Source organism: Saccoglossus kowalevskii, chromosome 11 (genome assembly GCF_978046115.1).
Source record: "Saccoglossus kowalevskii chromosome 11, keSacKowa6.1, whole genome shotgun sequence".
Taxonomy (NCBI): Eukaryota; Metazoa; Hemichordata; class Enteropneusta; family Harrimaniidae; genus Saccoglossus; species Saccoglossus kowalevskii.
Genome location: NC_140651.1, coordinates 15023780 through 15051144, shown reverse-complemented (window position 1 = coordinate 15051144; position 27365 = coordinate 15023780). Strand labels below are relative to the sequence as shown.

Genomic DNA, 27365 nt, shown 5'->3' with positions numbered 1-27365 from the left:
TATGTACAAAACATTGTTGGGAAGAACTTCAAATTTTACAATACTGAGCATTTTACTGAGCATGTTATGGAAAATATATGGAAAATATTTTCACGCTGGAAACTATTAATTAAACATAATTTTGTTGAGAAATTCTGAATCTAAAAATTTATATCAATAACAATATATGACATAATCTTCAATCCAGTTTGAATCTTCAATCCCGTTTGAATCTTCTTAAGTTTGCACCTCTGCTGAAAATTTATAATTTTATAATTCCTTTTTTGTTCTCCCATACAGACGCAGGAGGCCAAAAAAATTATACGAAATTTCAACAAAATGGCTGCAGTTCTCATGGAGTTTGAGGTGAGTTAGAAAATTATTTCTATTTGAACCAAAAATCTGTGAATATTTTAACAAATTATGGTGTTAAAAACAGTTAAATGCAATTGTTACCATATTTTCTCAGTATGTGCTTGACTATGCTTGAAATAAGTATTATTTTAACTAAACTTCTCTCTCGCATCATATTTTCAGATGCTATATCATAGAGGTTGGTTCCGTGCAGTGGAGACTGCCAAGTCTGGCATGAACTCTTCTCTGTTGGTGAGACACCCAGACACCAAAGATCTCTTCGTCAATTTTGATCCACAAATTTTGGAGCTGATTGCAGAAGCAAAATACCTGCGAAAGATGAATCTTGAAATACCAGAATCGGCATCTGTTATGTGCTATAAGGAAAATGAAATCAAATGCAATCATGTTTCGTAAGTACAGCTGCGATTATTTTTAATATATTAGAAGGAAAATCATTGCATCCAGTTTGATTAATATTTGTTGTGATATTGTCACACCAATTTCCTACATTTAATTGCGTAGTTGTGTAATTAATTTTAAATTTAATTTAAATTAAAACAATTTAGTTCAGGATATTTTTGTTTTTAGCCAAAACAGCCACAAACTGTAAAATACTTTGAAATTCATTCCATTTTTTAGCAGATTTGGCTGGAAATGCACAAATTAACAGAATACTGTTTCAGCTAAAGTGCCAACAATCTAATTATGAGAATATATTTTTAATTTCTTTTCAAATTATTGAGATCTTGAATTAGTGAAATTACAGATTAACTAAATTAACCGTAGATAAAAACAACATGCTAACCAAAAAAATGTTTTACAGTATGCACTATATTTGCTTGGTATCAATATTGGATCATACACAAGTACCACTGCTGATAATGTGTCACTTTAATTTCACTGAGTATATTGTGTATTTAACCGTGCAGTAAAAAAACAAAAACAATTATATAAATAAAAACTGATTAATTTCCTTGACAGATTGGTTGAAGTGCTGAATGAGTATGATCGTATTTTGGGCACTATTCCACCTGTATTGGTTCCGTTAATGAAGCCATACAGAGATAGGGTAGAAGATGCCCTGAACCCCGGACTTTCTGCACTCAATTGGACTTCTCTCAGTATTGAGCAGTGTAAGTATACCCAACACGCCTGTTTATAAGTGGTATGACTCAAGGTAGACCAACCAAAAAAGTCCATTTTCAAGACATCATATTGTGAATTTTGAATTTAGCCAATCAGACCTGAAACCCCGGACTTTCTGCACTCAATTGGACATCTCTCAGTATTGAGCAGTGTAAGTATACCCAACACCCTTGTGTAGAAGTAGAATGACTCAAGTAGAAGTAGACCAATCAAAAAGGTAAATTTTCCAGACATCATATTTTGAATTTTGAATTTAGCCAATCAGACCTGAAACCCCGGACTTTCTGCACTCAATTGGACATCTCTCAGTATTGAGCAGTGTAAGTATACCCAACACCCCTGTGTAGAAGTAGAATGACTCAAGTAGAAGTAGACCAATCAAAAAGGTCAATTTTCCAGACATCATATTGTGAATTTTGAATTTAGCCAATCTGACCTGAATCCCAGTCTTTCTGCACTCAATTGGACATTTCTCAGTATTGAGCAGTGTAAGTATACTCAACACCCCTGTGTAGAAGTAGAATGACTCAAGTAGAAGTAGACCAATCAAAAAGGTCAATTTTCAAGACATCATATTGTGAATTTTGAATTTAGCCAATCAGACCGGGACCTCTGTTTTTCTGCACTCAATTGGATACGTCTCAGAATTGAGTAGTTTAAGTATACCCAACACCCCTGTGTAGAAGTAGAATGACTCAAGTAGAAGTAGACCAATTAAAAGTCAATTTTCAAGACATCATATTGTAAAATTTGAATTTAGCCAATCAGAATCTTTATTTCTTTCTACCCAGACATCAAAAACATTTACAAGGAGATGGGATTCCTGCAGCGATTAATCAAACAAGTGACCGATCTGCTAGATTGTCGCATAGAAGCTGTACTCCTCGATATGTCCACTACACCCTTATGTGACCTACCAGAAATGGAACCGGTCACCACAACCGAGTTCTTGCGTATGACAGAGACAGCCGTCAGTGAGGCTGCTGAACAGCTGGCTAGGTTTGTAATTCAAGATATTTTTTAAATGATGTTTTTATTTACAAAAACCTACATAACACCTAGTCATCTATGGCAGCGGATAGTTTCAAAATTCTTGTATATAACATAAATTTTTATTTTGTAGACAAAGCAAAGCAGTTGAGAGTGCTGTGAACGAACTCGTCGACACCTTAAAGGCGCAACTGAAAGATAGTGACAAAGAGGGACTGCATGGAAGTTACCAATGCGTGCATCCAGATTCCAAACACAAGAAACAACGTTGCTTAGAGTGTCTGGCTTGCAGTTACAACATTATGCTAACTACATTTAGTCAGAGAAATAGTGATGCTCTGATCAAATGTAAGTCTGCACAATGTGGCACCGGTTATATGTATATTCACCCTTCCCATCATCCTTTGCCAATAACAGCTGTGTATACTGTAGGGAGTTCTTAACGTCACAAACGCTGTGAAAATGTAGTTTTTGTATTGAACTCTGTATGTTTACGGTCGTTGTTAGCGGGGGAATGTGGTTGATGTCTTTTGCAATGTTTGCAACACTGCATGCTTATATTTTTCTGAAACAACTCTGTAAACTTGAAGATCACTATATTAATAATTACTAGTAGATTACCTACTCGTGTGATCTGTTTCATTTTCAACTACTTATTTTTATTAATTTGTTATTATTTTATTTCAATACTAATATACTGACTCTGACAATTGCAGTTCACACTGACCAGCGCAAAACATTTCTTTCTTTTTTTGTTTTTATGGAGATGCTTTTACTCTACTTTTTCTTTTTTGCGAGCTTGCAGTGATCTTTTTTTTGACTCCGATCTTTAAATACAGGCACCAGGCTCTCATTAGATGCCATCAAGAGAAGAATGCAATCCTCAAGCAACAAATACATGTCACGTACGCAGGACACAAAACAGGAGGAGTCAAAGGTACCTCTGTTCAAGGCTGACATCGTGTTAGCAATTCCATCTGTAGTGATGAGACCGAGCTTAGAAGATATACAACAGACACTTAATAAATCCATTCAATTGATTTTAAAAATGTCTCAGAATATCTCATTGTGGGAACATACAGTCACTATCCAGAAAGCATTGCAGAAGGTAAGAGATATTGGTTGCTGCTTTCTTTTTGTTTGCATGGTGTTTTTGTTTTTTAAATCGTTTCTTGTTTATACCGACCAACCAATTGCACAGTTAACATACCTGGGTTAATAGATTAAACCAAAGTTTGCCAGTAAGTTGCCTCCGAGTGTAAGCGTAGCTCTCTCCAAGTGCTGTATCAACATTTAGTTAACATTGGCCTCATTTCTAAAATACCTTGTTTCTATTACGTGATTCATTTCTGAATTCATTCATGCTTTCATTTCTCCATTACTTGTATACCTTGCTGTCAGACCTGGCCTATAATCACGATAGAATACTTCAGAACTGCACTAGTTATGATTCAGAAACCTTAAGGAACTTTCTGTAGATACAGTATGCTAATTTGAAATATGTGGACATGCCTCTACTTTGATGTACAGAGTTTGAACCAATCTTGAAATCTGAGCTCTACCAAAATAAATTGGATGATTCTTTTATCAAGCAGCACTTGGAAATAGCCAGCAATCCCTTAATTGAAAATTAACAGCATGCATTTATACAACTCTTGAGCTGTGTGTTGTTGACAATCTTACTACTGCGGAGAAAGAAAAATACAGCACAGGCTAATGTAACAAACTTATAGAAAACTTAACTGAGCTTACTGGGAGCCTGCTTAATTTTGTTGATATTTATTTGTTTTGTTAATGGTTAAATTATCAATTTTCTAGTCACTAACCCGAATTTTAATTTCTCTTTCTGTTATTTGTATATTATGAATCTCTATTTGTCCTGTATATTGAGTAGCCAATGGATAAGGTGTGTACCGTTCTGCTCGAAAGAATGACTTCTGATGTGGATTTAACTTTGTAATAATTCATCATCGTTAATCTCTAATTTTCAAAGAAGAAACTCTTATCAATTGCACTTTTTCTTTCTGTAATTACTAATAATCACGTCTCTTTTTATATCTAGTTGATTACATCAAATTTAATTGTGTATTGATGTGGATGAATTTTTCTAAATTGTGCTAGACCAGATGTATTAAAATTATCATTTCTACTACAGAGTTATTTCGATACTGATTTTCTCCCCCTCTGTTTTGTGTTCAGTCACTAAAAACTGTGAAAATACCTCACAGTGATAGGTGTGCAGATAACGCTGAATTTAAACCAACTATATGTATTGAGGGATTTGCATGGTTCTTGGTTTTACATCAATGTACACAGTCCACTTTAGTTTCAAAATACAATTTCTATATATAAATTTTTTACACTCATTTCAGTTTCTTAAGGTGCTTTTGTTGCTGTGTGTACACATTCCTCAGCTAGGCGCATGCTTTGCCAGCTGGTGTGGGTTTTCATTCACATTTTCGGGGTACTTCACGGCTGCTGTGGTGTCTCACTCACCTGTTTTTATGCATGTCTAACCTTATATTTTTATATCATTCTGTTAATTTATTTGACTTTCCAAGTTTTCCTGTGTCATGTCATGCATTGATTTAACTTAGACAAAATTAAGATTGAATTGTTTTTTCGTTTTAAGGAAATGTACATGTGTGCACAAATTCTGAACAAGTGCCATTATTATACGTATAGGTCTTGTATTATAATTATACTCCCCTTAGATGACATTATAAAAACATGAAAGGCAGGGCTATTTTACACGTAGAGCCAATAAGACTCCCCAAATTTTTTGAAAATTAACTAGTTTTTAAAATCAAATAATAAACAGCAGATGTTAAAAGTACCAAAAGTGAATTAGATTCAGTACTGATATTGGTAGTGATGTAGTATAGCTGAGAACTAATGTGGCTATCCATCATTTCAAAACCAGTTAGCTTTCATTAAAATTCCCTTCACTGTATCTTTTATATTCTAGTATCATAAATAAAGTGTTTTGAAATCTTTTGCTCATACTCGTTTTTTTCAACCAATTTTGTGAATTTCTTGATTCTGGGAACATTGCAAAAAATCAGTGAAGTTTTCACTGGTGTCTGTATTCTGGGAAGTCGCACAGACATTTGCAAAATTACTCTCAAATGAAATACTTGAGTAATGAACATTTTTAGTGGCGAGATTTAATGATTCACATTAGAAGCCCCAAAAGCTAGAAGCCAAAGCTAGCTAGAAGCCAGTTTTAGCTCAATGTACAGTCAGCAGAACATTGATGTAGGGAAAACAAAACATACCGGTAATACAGTATTAATAAAAATAACTTGTGGATAACTTAGATCATAAAATAACACATGATATGTCATTATGACATAGACAAATACTGATTTTACATTTATTTTCATGCCAACTCGAAACCAAATGTCTCATGATCAACCTGAACCTGAATTTGAAAAAACCTGATTGTCTGTATTCATGTATGCTAAGTTTAGTTTAGTTTAGACTTCATTTAATTTAACTTATCCCTTTATTTTCTTATCACATCTTATTGCATTATGACTGTACTGTCCTTGTATTACTGTTCGTTAAGTTAATTAACTATAAAAATTATAAAAAAAAATAACTCACACAGGAAATGGAAGACAACAAAGATGACAAAGACGACAAGGTTACCATCCCGCCAAACTTCCATAAACCACTGCATAAGTTGATAAGCGAGCACAAAGACGTGATAAAGGTGGTGATAGTGCTCAATTCCATTGTCAGCTCCTTCCGCACAGAGTGTCATGAGGTTTTGGAACAATTCACACAGTACTCTGAACTCTGGAATGAGGTAAGATCAACTTTTAATTTCACTAGTCATACAAGAATCAGAACTAAAGCCATGTACAAGAGCCAAAATTATAGTATTCTTGTTCATAGATTCCATTTATTTTGGATAATTTTGGTTAGATCAATAAATATACATAAAAGGAAAGAATAAATTAAAAAATTATTACCATTATGCACTGGGCAATGGTTTCGGGTAACTTGGAAATATTACAGAATCGTAATCTTTTTGTATTTTTAAGAATGTAACCATCTATAGATTTATCTCAACAATAACTCTGTACTGATTAACTCTTTGAACACCAATGATTCCCTTATAATGTGAGCAACTTGTAACTGATATTTCTGTCTTGACAGGACCCTGTGGAAAAAGTAAAACAGTTCATGGATGAAAATCCATTGACATCCGAGATTGAAGCACAAGTAAAATATTACAAGGTAAGATGACTGTTTGTATTAGATTGAACTGGTTTGTAATGATTGAATTAGATTATTGTATTGTACTATCAATTGTACTGGTTTGGTTTGGATTGGATTGCATTGGACTGGACTGGACTGGACTGGACTGGACTGGACTGTATGTTATGGTGCAGTACAAGATGGAATTGGATTGGATTTTACCAGAATGAACTGCATCTTACGGGTTTGTACCTCACTGGACTGGACTGGACTCGACTCGACTCGACGAGACTGGATTTTACTGGTTTGTGCCAGACTTGCCTGGATTGTACTTGTTTTCTACTGGACAGAACTGGATTTTACTGGATTGGATTGTACTTGTTTCAAGACAAGGAAATACTGAAGTTTTGATTTTTTTGATAGCTATGTAATATAAAACATTCACATGAGATACTAAAATTTAATCCTACTTGTCTGGATTTTTCTCTGACAGATTTTGGAAACTTCCATTGAAGAAATTCTGCCCAGCTATAGAGTCGGTTCTATTGTATTCCTAACGGAGAAACTGCAGATGGCTCTGATAACTGAAGCTAGAGCTTGGAAGTTAGCATATGGTAAAGCACTCAACAACAAAGCGAGCAAAGACATGCTAGAGATCTTTGACTTCATTGACAATCTACAAAAGAGGTTGGCTAGACCCATCAAAGACTTGGACGATGTTCGCTCTGCGATGGCAGCGCTACACGAGATCCGTGAAGCTGAGATACGTATAGATATGACAATTGGGCCCATAGAAGAATCATATTCTTTATTGAATAAGTATGAAATGACCTTCCCTGATGGTAATGCCGAGAAAGTGGATGGTTTGACTTATGCTTGGAAAAAACTCACTGTACAGGTAAGAACAGCACAGAGAGAGACACTGTATTTTTCTAAATTACGACACGCAGTAACTTATTGCATTACCATGATACCGTATTACCCCGGGCACGTGCCCCTCCCTGGGAAAGCGCCCACCCCCGTTTTCACAAAAGTTACATGTTGGGGACATCCTCGCTTTATCGCCTAGGGTGATTTTTAGCCAAGAACAGGGTCAACAATAAAGTTTTATTTGTCAAAAACAAACGCGTTTTATTTACTTAGAGTGTGTTTGTTACGGTAGTTCTCTTTTGGGAGTGTGTGGTGGCCCTGAAAAGGGCTGTTTTGTTTGTGATTTTACGTAAAAACTCATTGGAACTTAACGATGTAAGATGAACCACGCAGCATGTGGCGCACACGTTGTGTGTTGATTTGTTTTATTTATTTGATTTTAAACATTGTAATGTTTCTATTTTATTGTAGTCCCAGCAAGTCCAGTCTCACCTGCTCAAGATCCAGCCTGGTATGAAAGCAGATCTTTTGAAGGGAGTGGAGATATTTGTACAAGATGTTAATATCTTTGTCAGTGACTACAATGACAAGTAAGTGTAGTTTTTATTGCCTCACTAAAATTACTGTATGAATATCATCAATTTATCAACCTTTTCGTAATTAATAATTTCTATACTTCAAAATTTATAAAATTTTGTTGTTCTTTTGTTAACCTTTTCACCACCAGACTTTCTCACCCAAATTTGTCTGCATTTTTTTTCTTATATTTATTCTCCAATATTTTTAGTAATGAATCCTAATTTTGGAGCCAACAGACAAAATTTCAGTCAATTTTTAGTTTTTACTCAAAAAATCTGGCTATTATTTTCCCAATCTTCTGAAGGAAAGTGCAGACTATAAACGGCACTATTTTGTGAACTCGTGGTGAAATAGTTAAGTTCAGACCAAATGGACAGACATGTCTCTTTTATGATTTTATCATTAGTATTGTAGGAACAAAATACAAATCTATATTAATAATAGCATGACAATGGATTATTCCCTTTTAACTTTGCATTTTGCTAACTATTTGTATATTATTGTTATTTAGGGGACCCATGGTACAAGGTATCGCACCGCGGGAGGCAAGTGATCGTCTGCAGTTATTCCAGGCTCGTTTCGACGAACTATGGCGTAAATTCCAGACCTATTCCGGGGGTGAGGAGCTGTTCGGTTTGTATGTTACTGAATACCCCGATCTGCAAAAAATCAAAAGAGAACTTACCCTCCTGCAAAAATTGTACAACTTGTACAATGATGTAATTGACAAAGTAAACGGTTACTACGATATCCCATGGGTTGATGTTGACATCGAACAAATTAATCAAGAATTAACAGACTTTCAAAACAGGTTAGTTAACAATTGTTTTCCAGTCAGTAGTCTTGCAAAGTTTAGTCACTTCTGATTGGCTAATCCAAGGTTTGGTATTAAGTCTTGCTAATGTATGATCCTTTTTTGAGCCATATTTGCTGATTGGTTGAGCCATTTATGATCATTCATTCCGAGGTTTGGTACTAAGTCTCGCTATAATCTATAAAACTTTTTATAAGACGTATTTGCTGATTGGTCAGTGAATAATAGTTTATCCACTTATGATTGGCCAATCTGAGGTTAGATTCTGAATCATGCTCAAACACCATGGTACTCTCATCAAACTTTTTATAAGACGTATTTGCTGATTGGTCAGTGAATAATAGTTTAGCCACTTATGATTGGCCAATCTGAGGTTAGATTCTGAATCATCCTCAAGCATCATGGTACTCTCATCATAGATCTTATAAGACACATTTGCTGATTGGTTAATGTTTTAACTGTGAATAACAATTTATTTAAATCGTATTGCAGATGTCGTAAACTCCCCAAAGCACTCAAAGAATGGCAAGCCTTTCTGGATCTTAAGCAGACAATTGATGACTTTAATGAGACTTGTCCCTTACTGGAAATGATGGCAAACAAAGCCATGATGAAACGCCATTGGGACCGAATTACTGGGATCACCGGGCATACATTTGATGTTGAATCTGACACCTTCCTTTTGCGTAATATAATGATGGCACCACTTCTAAAGTATAAGGAAGATATCGAGGCAAGTACTGTTTATTTTCCTTGGTTATATGTTCCTTAATTGTCTGTGATTTCCAAAGCACGCAAATGCAAATTTCATTTCAGTTATATTATCTTACTTCTGTTAATCTGTTGCTGTAACTTGTGCAGATTTTCTTGGCATATGTGTTTGTCACTGTTGAGCTTAGACTTGAAAAATGTGTTTCTATGATTTGTTTTACTGTATTTGCTGCTTTTCTCTTGACTGTCTTTTATTAATGTTTTTTTTTTTTATCTGTTGTGCTTTTGCAATTGAACATCTGCTGTGTTTTCAGTTCAATTAATTTTATAACATTGTAAAATTGCAACAAGCAGGGTCGAAAAAAGCCAGGAAGAATATTTCTACTTAAGCACAAAGATGATATTGAGGTACAACCAAAATAACGATGAATGGCCCCGTTTTGATTCCTCTGCAGCTTTTCCTGCCTTTGCTTGCTTTGCTCTTTCCACTGCATGCATTTTTGGAAGTGGGGAAAACGATTGTTTTATTGTGATTCTGTGTACAACAGTTTGCAGAATACGTTTACATTAAAGCCAGAACTTGTTCTTTAAGCTGTTGTTGTTGTTGTTTTTGTTGTTGTTGTTGTAATTGTATATATATTTATTGATCAGTTTGGTTTTACTCCTTTGTTTTGTGTAAATGTTGGTGCACTCCTTTCACTAAGTTTGTTAATGTTGCATGTTGTCTGTTTCCCCTCTTGTCTTTGGCTGTTGCTTCCCCCCTCCCCTTGCTGTTGGTATACCTGCTGAGATTGGATGATCTTGATTTGAACTTTCACACTTTGGTTGCACATGCCGTTCTTGGTGATTTGTGGAGTAAATTCCATATATAAAATGCCATGTCTCACTGTCAAATTTCCGTCATTGTCGGCATCATGATTGCTTCCATACACCACACATCTCATGGCTTACCATCTTGCTTCACAAGTACCTCATTATAACAGGGCTGCAAAATAGAATGTCATCACATGTGCACCATACCTCACTGAATGTCTGCGGCCATTCTTGCTTCACCACGCCCCACTGCATGGAACAGCTGACGAAATGGCTTCATCTGCTCTTACATTTCACATGTTGTCCTTGTGTCTATACACTTCTGACAGTCCAGTAATGTGATGAATAAATCCATTGAAATTTCTAGAATCAAAGGTTAATTAATCAAGGGCTGGAAACATTGAGGAGAAGCAAAACGAATTTTTTTCAAATTCTCTTAATTTTTTTTTTTACATGTTAAAGGGCAACTGTGCATGTGCGACATTTGTGTTTGATAAACATTGATTTTCCCACAATCCAATGCTCTCTTCTAATGGAAATCACAAATATGAGGTTTGACCTGGGCGCGACTTGCACTAATTACCGCCGGTGACTTCTTTGATACTTTCCAATCACCTAATAAAATACCAAATTAATGCTTGGTAACATATCAGTTTGTACTCGTTGATCTGCACAACAGTTAAAGCCGCCATCTTTGTTTATATGAGACCCATATATCTCACACATGGGTGGCGCGACGACTACTGCTCTTTAACAAACAAAATATTCGACAAACTTTGAAGTTTGGTTCTGATTAAAAAACTACTGTAACATTTTATCAGTATTATAAGCTGGCACAAACTCAATTTGTATGTCTAATATCAGTGTTTTATGTAATCCATCTCCCCTATGTTGCCTGTATGTTGCCTCATACCCCACACTATATGCCCCCCCCCGATGTTGCTGTTACTACATCTATAATATATGCTCCCTCCTCCAAATGTCGTGGTATCACACATGTACTTCTGATGTTGGTGACATCACATATCTCCCACACATGCACATAATCACTGCCAACCACTGCACATTCTCTCTATGTTGGTGACATCACACCTATAATATATCACCCCCCACCACCACAAAACCACCCATACACATTATACCATCGTTGTAACGACACACATTGGATTAACTTTCAATATAGTTATAATAATAAATTGTGCCATACCTCCCCCTTTACTAAACCTAAGCTATGCAAACTTGACTAAAATTTGATTAATTATTAATATAAATTATGAAAATAGTGAGGATCATCATTTGATCCACCATCATTCCATCATCACTTTGTAGGTAGGTAAAGTTAAATGAAAGTCGTCACAATGTTGACACCACAAATGCACAACCACTGCACCATATCCAAAAGTTGGTGACACAACACCCTGTAATATAACCCTCTCCCACACACAAAACTACCAGCCCTCTCGCCCTCCTGACACAACATCGATAATATGGGCCAAGACCCCACCCCACCCCACTACACCCCCTCCTGTATGCACATGTATAAGTGCTGATCTATTTTTCACCCCCTCTAATAGGATGTGTGTATCTCAGCTGTGAAAGAAAAAGACATAGAGGCCAAACTGAAACAGGTGATCGCTGAATGGAACGCTCAGATGTTTCAGTTTTCAGCTTTTAAAGCACGTGGTGAATTACTTTTGAAAGGTGACCACACCGGTGATATTATCTCGCTGATGGAAGACAGCTTGATGGTATTGGCCTCACTGATGAGCAACAGGTCGGTACAAATAAATATAAATGACCACACATTACCTAATCAGTTTTGATTAATTTACTTTTCTCACACCAACAAAACTGACAAAATATTTTCACATTTGCATCATGTGGTGAAACAACCCGCTATTGAGACAATTTTGTTTCTGTTTAGCCACTTATTACAGTTGCAATGTAAAGTGATTCAGTTTTAATATAATTTCAGTTTAATTTTGAATATATTTTGTATATAGCCTTTGAAATGTGAAGTAGTATGTACATGCCATCTATCAATGACATATTCACAAGAAATCTGGGTCAAAAGTTGTTGGCAAAAAGTTGAAGATAACTGAAAATGTCATCAAGTCCAATCATACATGGGAGTTTCAAACCAAAGATTCAAATACAGTTTTCTTAATGAATCAAAATTTAATGTAGTGTAAAATGACTAATTTTCACTGGATTTAAATTTCACTGATTTACCATTTCAGGCATATTCAGTGGATTTTAAAATCATGGTTTTATCATTTAGATAATGTGTTCTATGCTAAATTTTTCATATTCACTGGGTTTTAATTTAGCGCATTTTCCAGTCAGCGAAATAAGCAAAATTAAAACCCAGTGAATAATTAATTCTTTTTCAATAAGTATTCTACATAAGTTAACAATAAAAGCCAATGTTAAGCCTCTCTCTTTTAAAATGATATATTTTCGGCCACTGCGTCCAAGCAAACTTTGAACATGGAGTTTCTATTAAGCTAATTGTGCTGAGAACTTGCCTTACAGCAGCATTCAAATCTATACTACATGACAGAAATTTTTCAGATAAAAAATAAATCAGCCACTGACAAGTTCTGAGACAAACAACTCATAAATGCTGTAACTACTGATCTTAGATTATGGCTTGATTCATCTTGTTGTCATTATCATCATTATCACAATTGTCTGTTTCTTTATAGGTATAACGCGCCGTTCAAGCCAGAAATCCAGAAATGGGTGCAGAAGCTATCCGGTACTACAGAGATTATTGAGAATTGGATGATAGTACAGAATCTATGGATATATCTGGAAGCTGTGTTTGTAGGTGGTGACATTGCTAAACAATTACCACAGGTAGGTTTACACTGCATCATCAATTGTTTCAATATTTGACTGCAGTTCGTGTCAAGCCCATACTTTCGTGATCGTGAAATCCTGAAAAACGTAAACTAAAGGAATTTGTGATGGAATTTATTTCTGTCACATGCTACTGTAGAATACTTTATTTTTCGCTTGGAATTTATTTTTGCTATTTTCGCTGAAGGAATGATTCAGTGAAAATAAAATCCAGCGAATATACCTTTTTTTCCTATATTTTACATTCAACTTGTCAAAAATCAGTGAAAAATAATTCCATGCAAAACACCCAAAATGTCTTTTCAGCAAAAATTAATTCCAGCTAAAATAAAGTATTCTACAGTATATTGTTTCTGCATTCATTGAAACAAAGAGAAGTGTCGTAAATAATCTGGAATATTATGTGGAACGTTCAGTGTTGGTGACATAGTTTTCTTTATACAAGAAAAATGTTGAAATAAGTGAAAATACAGCTTTTTATGGCCTCCTAGATTCTATTTTTAAGCTAGATGTGTAAATAATATACATTCCTATCAGTTACATTGTAGCTATATTTGTTTAAATTATAATACCCTCTAGTAATCCTGAAATGAATGAGTGATAAAGTATATTTGTTTTAGCCAAACAGCTTCATTTTTTTAACATGTGCAAAATGGCAATGGAACTTATACTTACTGTTTGTCACATTATTTTGTTTCATGCAGGAAGCCAAGAGATTTACAAATATTGATAAGTCATGGGTAAAGATCATGCAGCGTGCTCATGAGAACGCAAATGTTGTGCAGTGCTGTGTTGGTGACGATACTCTCGGACAACTCTTGCCCCATCTTCTGGAACAGCTGGAAATATGTCAAAAATCCCTGACGGGTTATCTAGAAAAGAAACGTTTGCTGTTCCCTCGATTCTTCTTTGTCTCTGATCCCGCACTTCTTGAAATCTTGGGTCAGGCATCTGACTCGCACACCATCCAGCAACATCTGGAGGGTTTGTTCGATAACGTTAAGACTGTTACTTTCCACGAGAAGAACTATGATCTCATCCTTGCTGTTAATTCCAGAGAAGTGGAGAGGATTGATTTGGACCAAAACGTCAATGCGCAGGTGAGTATTCACTAAATAAACAAATACATGCTTCCATCAAATTGTGTATACCTCAAATTTGCATTATGTAAATACAGTTTTTGTCATAAATTCAAGCAAAAACTTTTACCTACCAAATCATATGGCCTATCATATGCATGTGTCATGATTACTGTAAAACATGTTGAAAAAGCGACATACTATTTTACTATTGTGGTAAAATGACATAATAGCGAAATGTTGATTTAGCAAATCTCCCTTGTCTTTGTTGATTTCCTGTTTTCACAATACTTGTCTGTCACGTGCCAAAACAAATGCACAGTTATCACATCCATAAAAACAAAAAGAAAAACTGTCAAGTGTAATAAGGAAGCGCTCCAGATTATGACGTTTTCTGTGTTTACAAAGTCTGTGTGTGGAAAAAAAGACGTTGTTTGGCCGCCATTTTGAATTTATAATGAAGTCATCAGTGACATCTTAAATTAGCGAATTAGTTCTCTCACTAAATTCGCGAAAAAGACATGTTTTACTGTAACTAATGTAATGTTTTACTGTTTTTATCTTGTAGGGTAATGTGGAAATCTGGCTCGGTGAGTTGCTTGCCACTGTCCGTCGTTCTATTCACTCAATTATAAGAACCGCTTCTGTTGCTATCGGAGACAAGGAGAATTTTAAACTGATTGAATTTCAAGGACATTACCCAGCTCAAGTAGGCCTCTTATGCCTACAAATGATATGGACTAGGGATTCAGAGGAAGCTCTGAAAAACGCCCGGGCAGACAAGAAAGTGAGTAATACATACTCAACTATTAAGATTATATTATGTGTCTTGTGTTTGATATTTTGATGTTTACTGTACGTTTATGCTGAATTAATAACTGAAATTTGGTACATCCAATGCTTTGTGCTTATTGTAACCTGATTACCGGTATGAGAATTTTTACTTGATGCCAGGGGAATATTTTACGAGGGCATGCTGTTATATTTTTGTTAAATGCTGATATGAATTATATTCTTAACCATACATCAGTAACGGAAAGCAGCAGACATTTGCTGAATTGTGCCATCTTGTATAACTGCAACTTGCATACAAGTGTCAAAATTTCATATTTACATGCGAATCTTTTGTGAGTGATGTACACAATAAACATTATATACACCTATTTTTGATACAGTTAATTAAATAATTGTTATTTTTTAATTTCACTCCAGATTATGGCAACTACCAACCAGTATTTCTTGGATATGCTCAATACCTTGATTGACATGACAACCCAGGAGTTGACAAAATACGAGAGGACAAAGTTCGAGACTCTCATCACTATCCATGTGCACCAACGTGACATATTTGATGATCTAGTACGCATGCATATCAAATCACCGAATGATTTTGAATGGCTGAAGCAGTCGCGTTTTTATTTCAAAGAAGACACCGATGAGTGCCTTATTTCTATTACTGATGTTGATTTCCATTATATGAATGAACCTGTGGGCTGTACTGACCGTCTCGTCATCACGCCACTCACTGACAGGTAAGCAATGGTACTTGATCTGATTAATGTTGTAGACATGGATTCAAAATGAACATGCAGGAGTTTTCAAATGAGAACATGTTCTATCACCTATGAATTAGCAAATAATGGCATATTATTAATTGAAACTTGTATTTTTATGAATGCCCACCCTTTTTTCATTTTTTTTAAATATAGTCTTTACCTCTATTGTTCTATTATCTTGACTTACTTGACTTCTTTAAAATTATAAAAAAAAAAAAAATTAAACAATTTAAGTGTGGGCAGCATAAATTTGAAGTATGCTCTATTTGGGTGATAAATCCCATCAGAGCTTTGAAATGAGCTTTATAATATTGTTTATTTCATTTACATTTTATTACATTTCATTACGAAAAATTCACCGGTGGGCAATGTTACAATGTACATTGCTTCTCTGCTAACAACACTGATGAATGTAAATGTGTTTTTCTGCATATATTTGATTATTATATAGATATGTTTGGAAAAATGTTGTCAAATGCAGTCTGTTTAACTCTTTGAAGCACTTCCAAACTTGGCTGATTGACTGCCATTTATTAACATGAAATGATAAAAATATTTCTCTCCCTGCAGATGTTACATCACTCTATCTCAAGCATTAGGTATGAGTATGGGTGGTGCCCCAGCTGGACCTGCTGGTACTGGTAAAACTGAGACCACTAAAGATATGGGCAAAGCTTTGGGCAAATATGTTGTTGTGTTCAATTGCTCAGATCAGATGGACTTCCGTGGTTTGGGACGTATCTACAAAGGTAAGAAAACCTTTTTTATATTTCCCAGCAAATGTAATAGTTTTTTTCTAGCAACGACCAAATAACAACCACAGTAACAGGCCTCGAAAATTCTCGCTGCCCGACGCCCGTGGCAACTAGATTTTATGTCAGGGCAAGTGAAATCAACAATGTCCTCGTCCGACGGGCAAGCCATTTTGAAGCTGATGTTTATTTCCCTAAGCTCGGCCCTTGATAGATTGATACAAATTATCAACATGTTTCTATTTTACGCCAAAGTAACGCGTGTGATAGCTGTCATTTATTTTTTCTTTCGTCCAATGAAGTGGTTTATCTTGCAACTTTTTATGTAATAAAATTGACGTGAAATCCAATCAAATTACGACTTTTAACTTTTAAATTTTGGTTTCAAAATTGGTTCATTTGAACTGTCTATAGCCCTTGATCTCCGAATCATAGCCATGAGTATCGTCAGGTATTTTACCAAACCATCGGCACCCGAGTCACCATCGTCGGCAAACAACAAAAGACGCTTAGATCAGACTGTAGATAAGGTCGACAAGAGGTCAAAAAACCAACGCTATGATGATTCAAAGTGCCAACGAAAGTTTTTGCCTAAATGGATCGATCAGTGGCCATGGCTACAACACAGGCAAGATAAAATATTTTGTCAAGTTTGTTTGAAATATCCTAGTATTGCAAAACCGTCGGGTAAGCGAAATGCTTTTTTTGATGGTTGCGATATTTTTTCGCGTAGAATCAATGAAAGCAGCCGCCCACACTTGGAGTGCTTTGCGTATTTTCGTAGAGACGACGTCACACAGGTCATCGGAAGTCCCAACGAGTTGTCATCTCCAAATATAAATGCGACACCTATCGGGCTTGCTATGCGTAAATTGAATGACGACCAGCTACGACGATACAGCAACCTTTTTATCACAGTGTTTATGCTTGCCAAGTATGGGAAACCGATGTCAGACATGCCGATGCAATGTGCCCTGTTGAGGAAAGTCGGAGCAGAGATCGGCGATAACTACCAGAACGACAAATCTGCTAGTGCTTTCCTAACACATATCGCCGCTGTCATCAAGAAAAACAACATCCACGAAATTCAAGATGCAGCTTTCTTGTCAGTATTAGCTGACGGCAGTGCCGATGTCAGCATAATCGAACAAGACAATATCTTTGTTCGTTACGTTTCCAAGGGCGTACCAGTAACGACGATGGTAAGCATCGAAGCGCCGGCTCATTCCCATGCACTTGGTGTGTACGAAGCGATCAAAGACGACCTGAGCTCTGTCAATCTCAACATGGAAAATATGATTTCACGTGACAAGCCTGGACCTAAATTAGTCTGTGCTAATTTTGATGGCGCATCCGTCATGCAAGGACGGAAGTCGGGAGTTGTTGCCCATATATTGGAGGCACCCTACGTTATACCAGTGCACTGTATTGCTCACAAGTTAGAGCTCGCTGTGCTTGACAGTGTCAAGTATCTTCCCGAAATAAACAAGTTTGAGAACACTGTGAAAGGCCTCTTTAACTTTTATCACTACAGCCCAAAACAGAGACGGGATTTAAAGTTAGTTGCATAAATTCTGGACGAGGAATTGGCACATCTTGGATATATCAAACAGGTCAGCGTTAATAATTTTTAATTACTTATTATTCACAATTTTATTATTTTCGTCTAAACAAATATTTACTGGATTATTCAATATGCGTGTTATGTACATAATTGCCTTTAAGTATAATATTAATAATATATAAATGTACAATATACTTTTTTTTTGCATTTACCATGGTAATACTAGTAAGCAACAATAACACTTATTTTATTTTAAATTTAATTTAATTTAACTAGAATGATTTTTGGGTTTGCATGTTTATTTTCCTCAATTTTTCTATATACTGTGAAGATTTGTTCGTTTGATAAACTTAGGATATTTCAAAGATCTTGAACGTTTTCTTGTTTATATTCATGTACTATTAATTTGTTGATTTACTCCTAGGTTAGATGGTTATCCAGCTGACTAATATTGTTTTAATTTACATATACATTTTTGTTTACAGATTTGACAACTTCTTTGAGCCACCTATCTCCTACTTTGAAGCATTTTACATAACTCGTTGGCCAGCAGAAAGGGATAAACTTGTACTTCATGGTGTAGATGATGTCACTGCTCTATTTAATCATTTCAGTCCTCTGTTTAATGAGGAGGAAGTGGCATTGGGCATTGAGCAGTACACCAATTTAAAATCAAGGATGAAAGATCTACCTGTCACTGGGATGTATAAGATGTACCAGCATCTGCTCACTATCAGGCCTCATAATCTGCATGTTATCTTAAAGCTGGTTGATATCATGTTTACAATTAGCTGCAGTACTGCTACTTGTGAGAGATGTTTCTCTCACATGAATCAAATCAAAACTGCAAACCGCTCCTGTCTAAAGCAATCATCCTTACAAGCTTTGCTTCGTACAAAGTTACATGGGCCTACCATAGTAGAATTCAATCCACTACCAGCAATTCAACATTGGCTTGAAAGTGGTGGGACGAAACATATACATGGATACGCTCTTCAGCATGATGAATCAGAGAACAATATCATATCAGTAAACAAATAGCAATATTTGTGAATGTGATGATGTAACTGTTATGAAATAAATAATGTATTCCATTAATCCTAATCGTGTGTGTTTTCTTCACATAATGTTACAATATACACTTATGCAAAATGGGGCAAGCATAATTTTCATCAGGGCAAGTGATATTAAAAATCTACTTGTCCTGTGGCAAGTACATTTTTTTAAAAATTTTCGAGGCCTGCAGTAACATGATATCGACGATTCATTAGCAGCATAAGGAAAAAATGAAGGCAGATATCGAAAAACTGAGACACCGAGACACACACTTTCAGAGTTGCAACAGTATGTATGTTCTGTGCAATTCGCAAAATATTTGTAGGCTTGAAAGTGCTAAAAAATGTGTTTTCAATAGTTTTTTGCTCTATAAATTCTGATTTTTCAACTTGGTCCATAATAAATAACGAAGTGGCAAAGTATAGAGATTGCCATGTTTGTCATTGTTGTTGTTTGTCATCATTAAAACTTTCTTGTGGCCATGATAACTAAGGTAATGATTTTTGTTAAATATTTCCAATATTATCAAACTGTGTATTATAAAAATAAAAATTTTATTAAAAGATAACAATTTCAGAAAATTATATACATGCACAACAAACCTCAGACTCAACCTTCCATTTTTGTTTTCAGGTCTTGCCCAGTCAGGTAGTTGGGGATGTTTTGATGAATTCAATCGTATTGAATTACCAGTATTGTCTGTGGCAGCTCAACAAATTGCTATTATCCTGGTAGCTAAGAAAGAAAGGAAGAGTGCATTTATCTTTACTGACGGGGATAATGTAGACTTAGACCCCGAGTTTGGTCTATTTATCACGATGGTGAGTTGGAACAAATTTAGGGGATTTTATGAATGGTGATGAATGGTGTCTAGCTGCTGTAGGGGTTAAATCCCATACTGGTATGCTGATTGTGGGTAGTTGTGTACCCTTAGTTAAACTTGTTTACGTCAATTCAATAATTATCATTTTAATAATAATTATATCAAATTCCCATGCATCTAAGTATTATTTTCACATATTTACCCTTTGCACATTCAGTATTGTGAACATAATTGCTTACATATGGTGGCCATAAATGAGCCTCATCAAAAGTTTTTATACAAATAATAATGTAGAATACTGTGAAATACTTTATTTTCACTGGAATTAATTTTCGCTGAAAAGACATTTTGGGTGTTTTGTATGGAATTTTTGATGAGTTTAATGTAAAATATAGGAAAAAAAGGTATATTCGCTGCATTTTATTTTCACTGAATCATTCCTTCAGCAAAAATTAGTTCCAAGCGAAAATAAAGTATTTCACAGTATCTTGTGTTGGAGCTTTCATGATATCAAATACAGAAAGGCTTATACCAGTTCTGTTAATGCATGTGAAACAACAATCTGATCAAGTCCTTTCTGCATCTCTATACATTCAAACATTGTGTCGGAGTGCTTCCCTTTTTAAAAAAAAAAACAAAAAAAATATTTTTTTTCTATTCATCTTTATAGAACCCTGGTTATGCAGGTCGTCAGGAATTGCCGGAAAATCTGAAGATTCAGTTCCGTACCGTAGCTATGATGGTACCGGACAGACAGATCATTATGCGAGTGAAACTTGCTAGTGCTGGTTTCCAGGGAAATGTTTTGCTAGCCAGGAAATTTTACACTCTTTACAAACTGTGTGAAGAGCAATTGACAAAACAAGTAAGTTGTCCACCTGGCAAGATTATATATTACTACAACCATATTCTATTTTAGTTTAAGGGTGGTGGGCATTGCATTACATGGCGTCCTGTTCGATATGGGACTCATAGTAACGTACACAATGCTCATAAAAATGCATTGTTTATTTACATGAAATTTGCATGTGTGCTGCATGACGACCACTGCTCTTAATTGTAATTAACATGAGTACTAATTGTACTTAACTTGAATTTATTTTTAACATCAGTTGACATTTGTATCAGAGTTTTGAATCAAGAGACAGACGCATACACTTAGTGGAGGTTTTACTCATTTGTAATTATTTTTTTCTCTATTTGCAAGACATTTTAAAAACCATTTTGTATGAGTGAGTGAATAATAATAATTTTGAAAAATAAACTGTTTGCAAATATGGCCTATGTTTATCATATCCCATAGTTTTCATATAGTTTTCTCGACTGTGCACTGATGATGATCCAATTTGCCATAGTTCCGGTCAACCCATCAGTAGCAAGTACTGTAAAATCTGTATTAGAAACCGCACCTTCTATTAAAATGGTGCAATGTAACAGAGGGAATGTGGCTTCTATTAGAGCATCCACACATATGAGAAATGATGAAATTTTGTTTCTCAATTATTCAAAAAGAATGGGTGTGACTTCTATTAGGGATGCGGCTTCTAATACAGATTTTACGGGTACTGACGATAAAAACGTGAATGGATGCAAATTCAAATTGTTCACACATATGCTTTTCTTGTTGTTACAGGTTCATTATGACTTTGGTTTACGTAATATTCTATCTGTATTGCGTACATTGGGAGCTTTCAAACGAGCTAATCCTGAAGACAGTGAACAGACCATCGTGATGAGAGTTTTAAGAGATATGAATCTATCAAAATTGGTAAGTTGCATTCAAACTATTTAAAATATTTGTTTCTCTGAAGAAAAAAATAATCAAAATCGTTTATCACAATTACAAGATCTTACTGGAAAAATAGAACGTAGTACATTGTGTGAAAGAGGTCAAACATCTCCAGATGATAGACATTTTTAAGCGCAATTACGTTACTTTGCTGATATTCTTGGTAATTTGCTGTGAATACTAAGGAAGGCTTTGTTATAACAAAGCCCTTAAGTTTATTTCTATGCCACAACTTATGTCGCGATTTTATTTTTTGTTTACTCATTTGTTTGTCTGATTCAGTCATCCCTCACGAATAATGTATTACATTACATAATTCCTTGTGATGTCATTTGTTTTTGTCAACACTTTTAGACCAAAAAAAAATATTCATCTTTACAAATAAATAAAACAAATTACAATTTCCATGACAGAATAAGAATAAAAATAAAAAGCCGCTCACGCATATTAAATTTAGAAAACCAATTGAACCAATTTTTTTTTAGCATTTGCATTTTTAAAACTTGAAAAAAAATGTCACGTACTAGAAATATTTTCTTTGGTTTATATAGCATCAGCATTACAAGTATAGAATAGAATAAAATATTGCTTTATTACAACGTTAACAAAAATTCTTTTTGGTTTCTACACTTGTAAGAAGGAATAAAGCTAAAAACATAACAAAACAAGTATGACAAACAAACAACAAACATGACATGACAGTTTGTTGTAGGCCATGCCAAACAAAATCACTGCAGCAAACTGTTTATTGTTACCATGAGAACACTGTTAATTGTTTGTTTGTTGATTGTTTCTCTTTCCAGGTAGATGAAGATGAACCTCTGTTCTTGTCGCTGATTGATGATTTGTTCCCTGGAATGCAATTGGACAAAGCAGGTTACCCAGAAATGGAAGCTGCTATTGAGCACCAAGTTGCAAATGCTGGGTTAGTTCACCATGCTCCATGGGTACTCAAATTGATCCAGTTATATGAGACCCAACGTGTACGTCACGGAATGATGACGCTAGGACCTAGCGGTGCTGGTAAATCTAAGTGTATTAGCATACTTATGAAAGCGATGTCAGATTGCGGGGAGCCACACAAGGAGATGAGGATGAACCCTAAGGCTATCACCGCACCACAGATGTTTGGACGATTAGATGTCGCTACCAATGATTGGACAGATGGTATCTTCTCAACACTGTGGAGAAAAACGCTCAAAATTAAGAAAGTAAGTTTTAATTCAGAAAATTGTTCTTTCTGGATTCTCAATATTAATAATTGAAGCTCATATTATTGAGAAAATAAATTCAATTGATAACATTTTACTAAGCAACTTGGTGAAGTCACTGAGCGAATTGTGCACATCCCTGGTGTGTAATTTCTCAGAATCGCTTAGGTTACATTACCAAGTCTCTGATTTATTTGACTTTTCACTTGGTATCTACCATATAGTAAGGAATCTAGTGTCTTGGGAATGTTTTTTTTGTGACGTAATTACCTTACAATATGCCTTATTAATCAAGACACAATATTCAATAACATGTTTAACTCATAGGAGATTACTTTGAAAGAGTAACCAACATTTCAGACATGTAGAAATTGACAAATATATTTTATGGATCTTCTTACGGTCTAGACTGTGCATATCAACCTAATATGACTCGGAATCAACACACTAATCTGCTATTCTGTAAATGGATTTGACACTATATTATACATTTATAACTTTATAACTGTCTTTATCTCTCCCCTATAGGGTGACCATGTTTGGCTCATATTGGATGGCCCTGTAGACGCCATCTGGATTGAGAATCTGAACAGTGTGCTTGATGACAACAAAACACTGACACTTGCCAATGGTGATCGTATTCCCATGGCACCTAACTGTAAAATTATTTTTGAAGTACATAACATTGACAATGCGTCGCCAGCTACTGTATCACGTAATGGTATGGTGTTCATGAGCTCCTCCATCATGGATTGGAGCCCCATCATTCAGGTAGGTTTTCTCGTGAATAATTGCTGTCACTATCTGTGTGTTGATCCTTTAAACTCCAAGGGTTCTCACCTTTCACAAAGTACTGGTAATTCTTCATATTTTTTTTTCCCCCCATATTAATTTTTTTTTTGTACCGAGAAATGTATGCAATGGGAAATTATACCCATTTGGTGTAAAATTGGCAAACAAATTCGGTCAAATGTCGCCATTTTGAATAATATACTGGTAAATCATTATTGTAAGGATGTTTCAAAATACAAACCAAAATTAAAACTCTGAAATATACAGGCCCCTAAGCTCTAGCCCCAACGCTACTGTAAAATAATTTATTTTCGCTTGGAATTAATTTTTCGCCATTTTGCTGAAGGACGGATTCAGTGAAAATAAAATCCAGCCAATTTTCCTTTTTTTTCTATAATTTACAATCAACTTGTCAAAAATCAGTGAAAATAAATTCCATACAAAACACCAAAAAAGTCTTTTCAGCGAGAATTAATTGTAGCTAAAATAAAGTATTTTAAAGTAATTCCCCGGAAAAAAAAGGTATTGCACTACTGTATTAAGTGCCCTTATACTACAATGCCCCCCCTCCATAAATCAAAATGTGGCACCATCAATTTTGATGTGACAAAAATGATGTTTGAAAAGTTTGGCCTTTCTCCAAAGATTTGATTAAATTTAACTGTAACTCAGGAAGACATTCCAACTGCTATATAACTGTAATTATTCTTTTAATTAATAGTTGATTATTTATCCCTTACAATAGGGCTGGCTGACGACAAGACCAGTTGATCAGCAGTCTATTTTGATGCCACTGTTTGAGCATGCATTCAAGGATACGCTCTTGTACGTCTTCCATAACCTGTTTCCAAAGATGGACCTCTTGGAGTGCGTATATACCCGCCAGGCGATTGACATTCTGGAGGGGCTTATTCCAGGAGGGGAGGACGGTTCCAAGGGGGCTTCAAGGGAGCACTTAGAAAGACTTTTTGTCTTTGCTCTCATGTGGTCCGTTGGTGCCATCCTTGAGCTGGAAGACAGAAAGAAGGTATGATTTATTTCATGAGTCGAAAAGTAGTTCTTGAGCATTCGCATTTTATAGTTTCAATTGTGTTACATAATTATGAGTCTAGACATTTATCTTTTTACCCAAACAGAAATATTTTGTGCAACTAAATTGTGTTACCGTCTCAGTATAGGAGTTGTCATCTGAAGTTCTTCGTTAGAGAATTTAAATTGTTTTTTTTATCCCTTAAGATGGAAGAATTTTTGATGGAAAAAGGTGGGCTGAGTTTGCCTAAGGTGTCCTCTGGTGACACTATATTTGAGTATGTTGTTGATGAAAATGGAAACTGGGAGCATTGGGAGAAGAGGGTAAGTTTTTAAGAGAAGTGGCCACCACAGAATTAACATACATGTATGCATGTGATAACATTGAATGGAAATGTGACTCAGTTGTTACTATTAATATAACTTAATTGCTGATAACTTTTGAGTGCCAGAGTCAACTTTCACAAAAATAAAATCTACATCATTTTTTTAAAGGTCTGTAGCCGACAGGAAATTATGTCTGTTTGATTCAACATTACCGGTATCAAAAGAAGTGTTAACACTTAAAGAAACAAAGCTCCTCAACTGTGTTTTTTAAATTAAAACCAAATGTTACAGTATATATAACACTTTGGGAACAACATTTTCTTCCCCCTCAAATTTGGGTAAATTTGTTCAGATTTTCTATAATTTTCACCAAATTCAATCTCAATTTTAGACCAAACAGACAAAATACTGTAAAATGATTAATTTTCATTAATTTTAACTTGGTTTTAATTTTGCTGATTTACCATTTCAGGCATATTCAATGGGTTTTAAATTCACGGTTTTATCATTTAGATAATGTGTTCTATGCTAAATTTCACATATTCACTAGGGGTTAATTTAGCACATTTTCCAGTCAGCAAAATAAGCAAAATTAAAACCCAGTGAATAATTGACCTCTTTACAGTATGACATTGCTTCAAGTTTTTGATCAACATTTTTTAAACAGAATAGAGCAGAGTATAAAGGAAACTATTTTGTTGATGGGGCTTGACTTTGGCACTTGTAAATTCTCAACCCAATAAATATTCCTGCCGTTGTAGTATTATCTCATTTGTTTAAATGAATTACCATGGTAACACGTTGATGTGTTGCTATTTATAGCTATTAACAACACTTCCTGTTGATGTTATTTATTCAGGTACCAGAGTATGTGTACCCTAAAGATGTTACACCAGAGTATTCATCCATCCTGGTACCCAATGTTGATAACGTCAGAACAGATTATCTTATAGACACTATTGCTAAACAAGAAAAAGCTGTCCTATTGATAGGTAAGTTGAATTGTGGTGTTGGTTGTGGTGACGAGGCATTGATTGTGTTGATGATGATTGTGATTATAAATGGTAGTGGTGGGCATGTGTTTGTAGGACGTGGTGATTATAAATTGTTGTGGTGATGGGTGTTGGAGTGATTATAGGTGGCTGATTGTAGATGATGTTGATGATGATAATGTTAATGATGAGTGGTGATAATGATGATGATTGGTGATAATGATGATGATTGGTGATAATGATGATGATTGGTGATAATGATGATGATTGGTGATAATGTTGTTGATGATGATGATGATGATGATGATGATTGGTGATAATGATGATTGGTGATAATGATGATGATTGGTGATAATGATGATGATTAATGATAATTATGATTATAATGATTGGTGATGATTGGTGATTGGTGATAATGATGATTGGTGATAATGATGATGATTAGTGACAATGATGATTATAATGATTGGTGATGATGATGATTGGTAATGATGATTGGTGATAATGATGATGATTGGTGATGATTGGTAATGATGATGATGATGATTGGTGATAATGATGATGATTGGTGATGATAATTGATGATAATGATGATGGATCATGATGATTTTGATGATGAGGAGGAGGGGGACTAGGAAATGGAGGAGCAGCAGACATTATGATCAGTGTGGTAATAAGGGAACATAATATTGATAATATCAATTGTAATTAAATCATTCAAAGACTGTATGTATACTTTATCTCCACAGGTGAACAAGGTACAGCAAAGACTGTTATGATACAAAGTTACTGCCTAAAGTATGATCCTGAAGTACATCTAACGAAGAGTCTAAACTTCTCGTCTGCCACTACGCCAAATATGTATCAGGTAAGTCACCTGGCTTAATTCTAATAGTAACAGTAGATTTTTTCGCAATACTGGATAGTCATACTAGTTCATTGTTGCATTGCATGACTCAAAATGTTTATTGTATACCGGTATGCAAAATGTAGACCTTGGCAATAGTACAATAGTTAGTGTGTTGGCCTTGCAGCAGGGATGTTCTAGGTTGGATTCTTGGA

The 27365-nt window shown here is 35.2% G+C and overlaps 2 protein-coding genes across 2 annotated transcripts in view; both read left to right on the top strand.

Moving 5' to 3' along the window:
- The window catches only part of LOC100373093 (dynein axonemal heavy chain 8), a 98194-nt gene that overhangs the window by 42670 nt on the left and 28159 nt on the right, over window positions 1-27365 (top strand). The window contains exons 17-44 of the mRNA XM_085504905.1: window positions 280-345; window positions 517-746; window positions 1318-1469; window positions 2274-2481; window positions 2606-2820; window positions 3312-3580; window positions 4367-4378; window positions 6086-6286; window positions 6640-6720; window positions 7175-7579; window positions 8023-8141; window positions 8642-8941; window positions 9437-9677; window positions 12043-12242; window positions 13177-13330; window positions 14038-14433; window positions 14981-15199; window positions 15625-15944; window positions 16539-16717; window positions 19974-20161; window positions 20834-21028; window positions 21797-21931; window positions 22756-23163; window positions 23692-23934; window positions 24701-24982; window positions 25192-25308; window positions 26171-26303; window positions 27053-27171. Coding sequence (XP_085361031.1) covers window positions 280-345; window positions 517-746; window positions 1318-1469; window positions 2274-2481; window positions 2606-2820; window positions 3312-3580; window positions 4367-4378; window positions 6086-6286; window positions 6640-6720; window positions 7175-7579; window positions 8023-8141; window positions 8642-8941; window positions 9437-9677; window positions 12043-12242; window positions 13177-13330; window positions 14038-14433; window positions 14981-15199; window positions 15625-15944; window positions 16539-16717; window positions 19974-20161; window positions 20834-21028; window positions 21797-21931; window positions 22756-23163; window positions 23692-23934; window positions 24701-24982; window positions 25192-25308; window positions 26171-26303; window positions 27053-27171 — 5787 coding nt within the window. The remainder of the gene's footprint in view (window positions 1-279; window positions 346-516; window positions 747-1317; window positions 1470-2273; window positions 2482-2605; window positions 2821-3311; window positions 3581-4366; window positions 4379-6085; window positions 6287-6639; window positions 6721-7174; window positions 7580-8022; window positions 8142-8641; window positions 8942-9436; window positions 9678-12042; window positions 12243-13176; window positions 13331-14037; window positions 14434-14980; window positions 15200-15624; window positions 15945-16538; window positions 16718-19973; window positions 20162-20833; window positions 21029-21796; window positions 21932-22755; window positions 23164-23691; window positions 23935-24700; window positions 24983-25191; window positions 25309-26170; window positions 26304-27052; window positions 27172-27365) is intronic.
- Window positions 17158-19382, top strand: LOC146736223 (zinc finger protein 862-like). Its single transcript, XM_085505547.1, has 2 exons — window positions 17158-18333; window positions 18770-19382. The coding sequence occupies exon 1, from the start codon at window positions 17158-17160 to the stop codon at window positions 18289-18291; it is 1134 nt and encodes a 377-aa protein (XP_085361673.1). The 3' UTR covers window positions 18292-18333; window positions 18770-19382.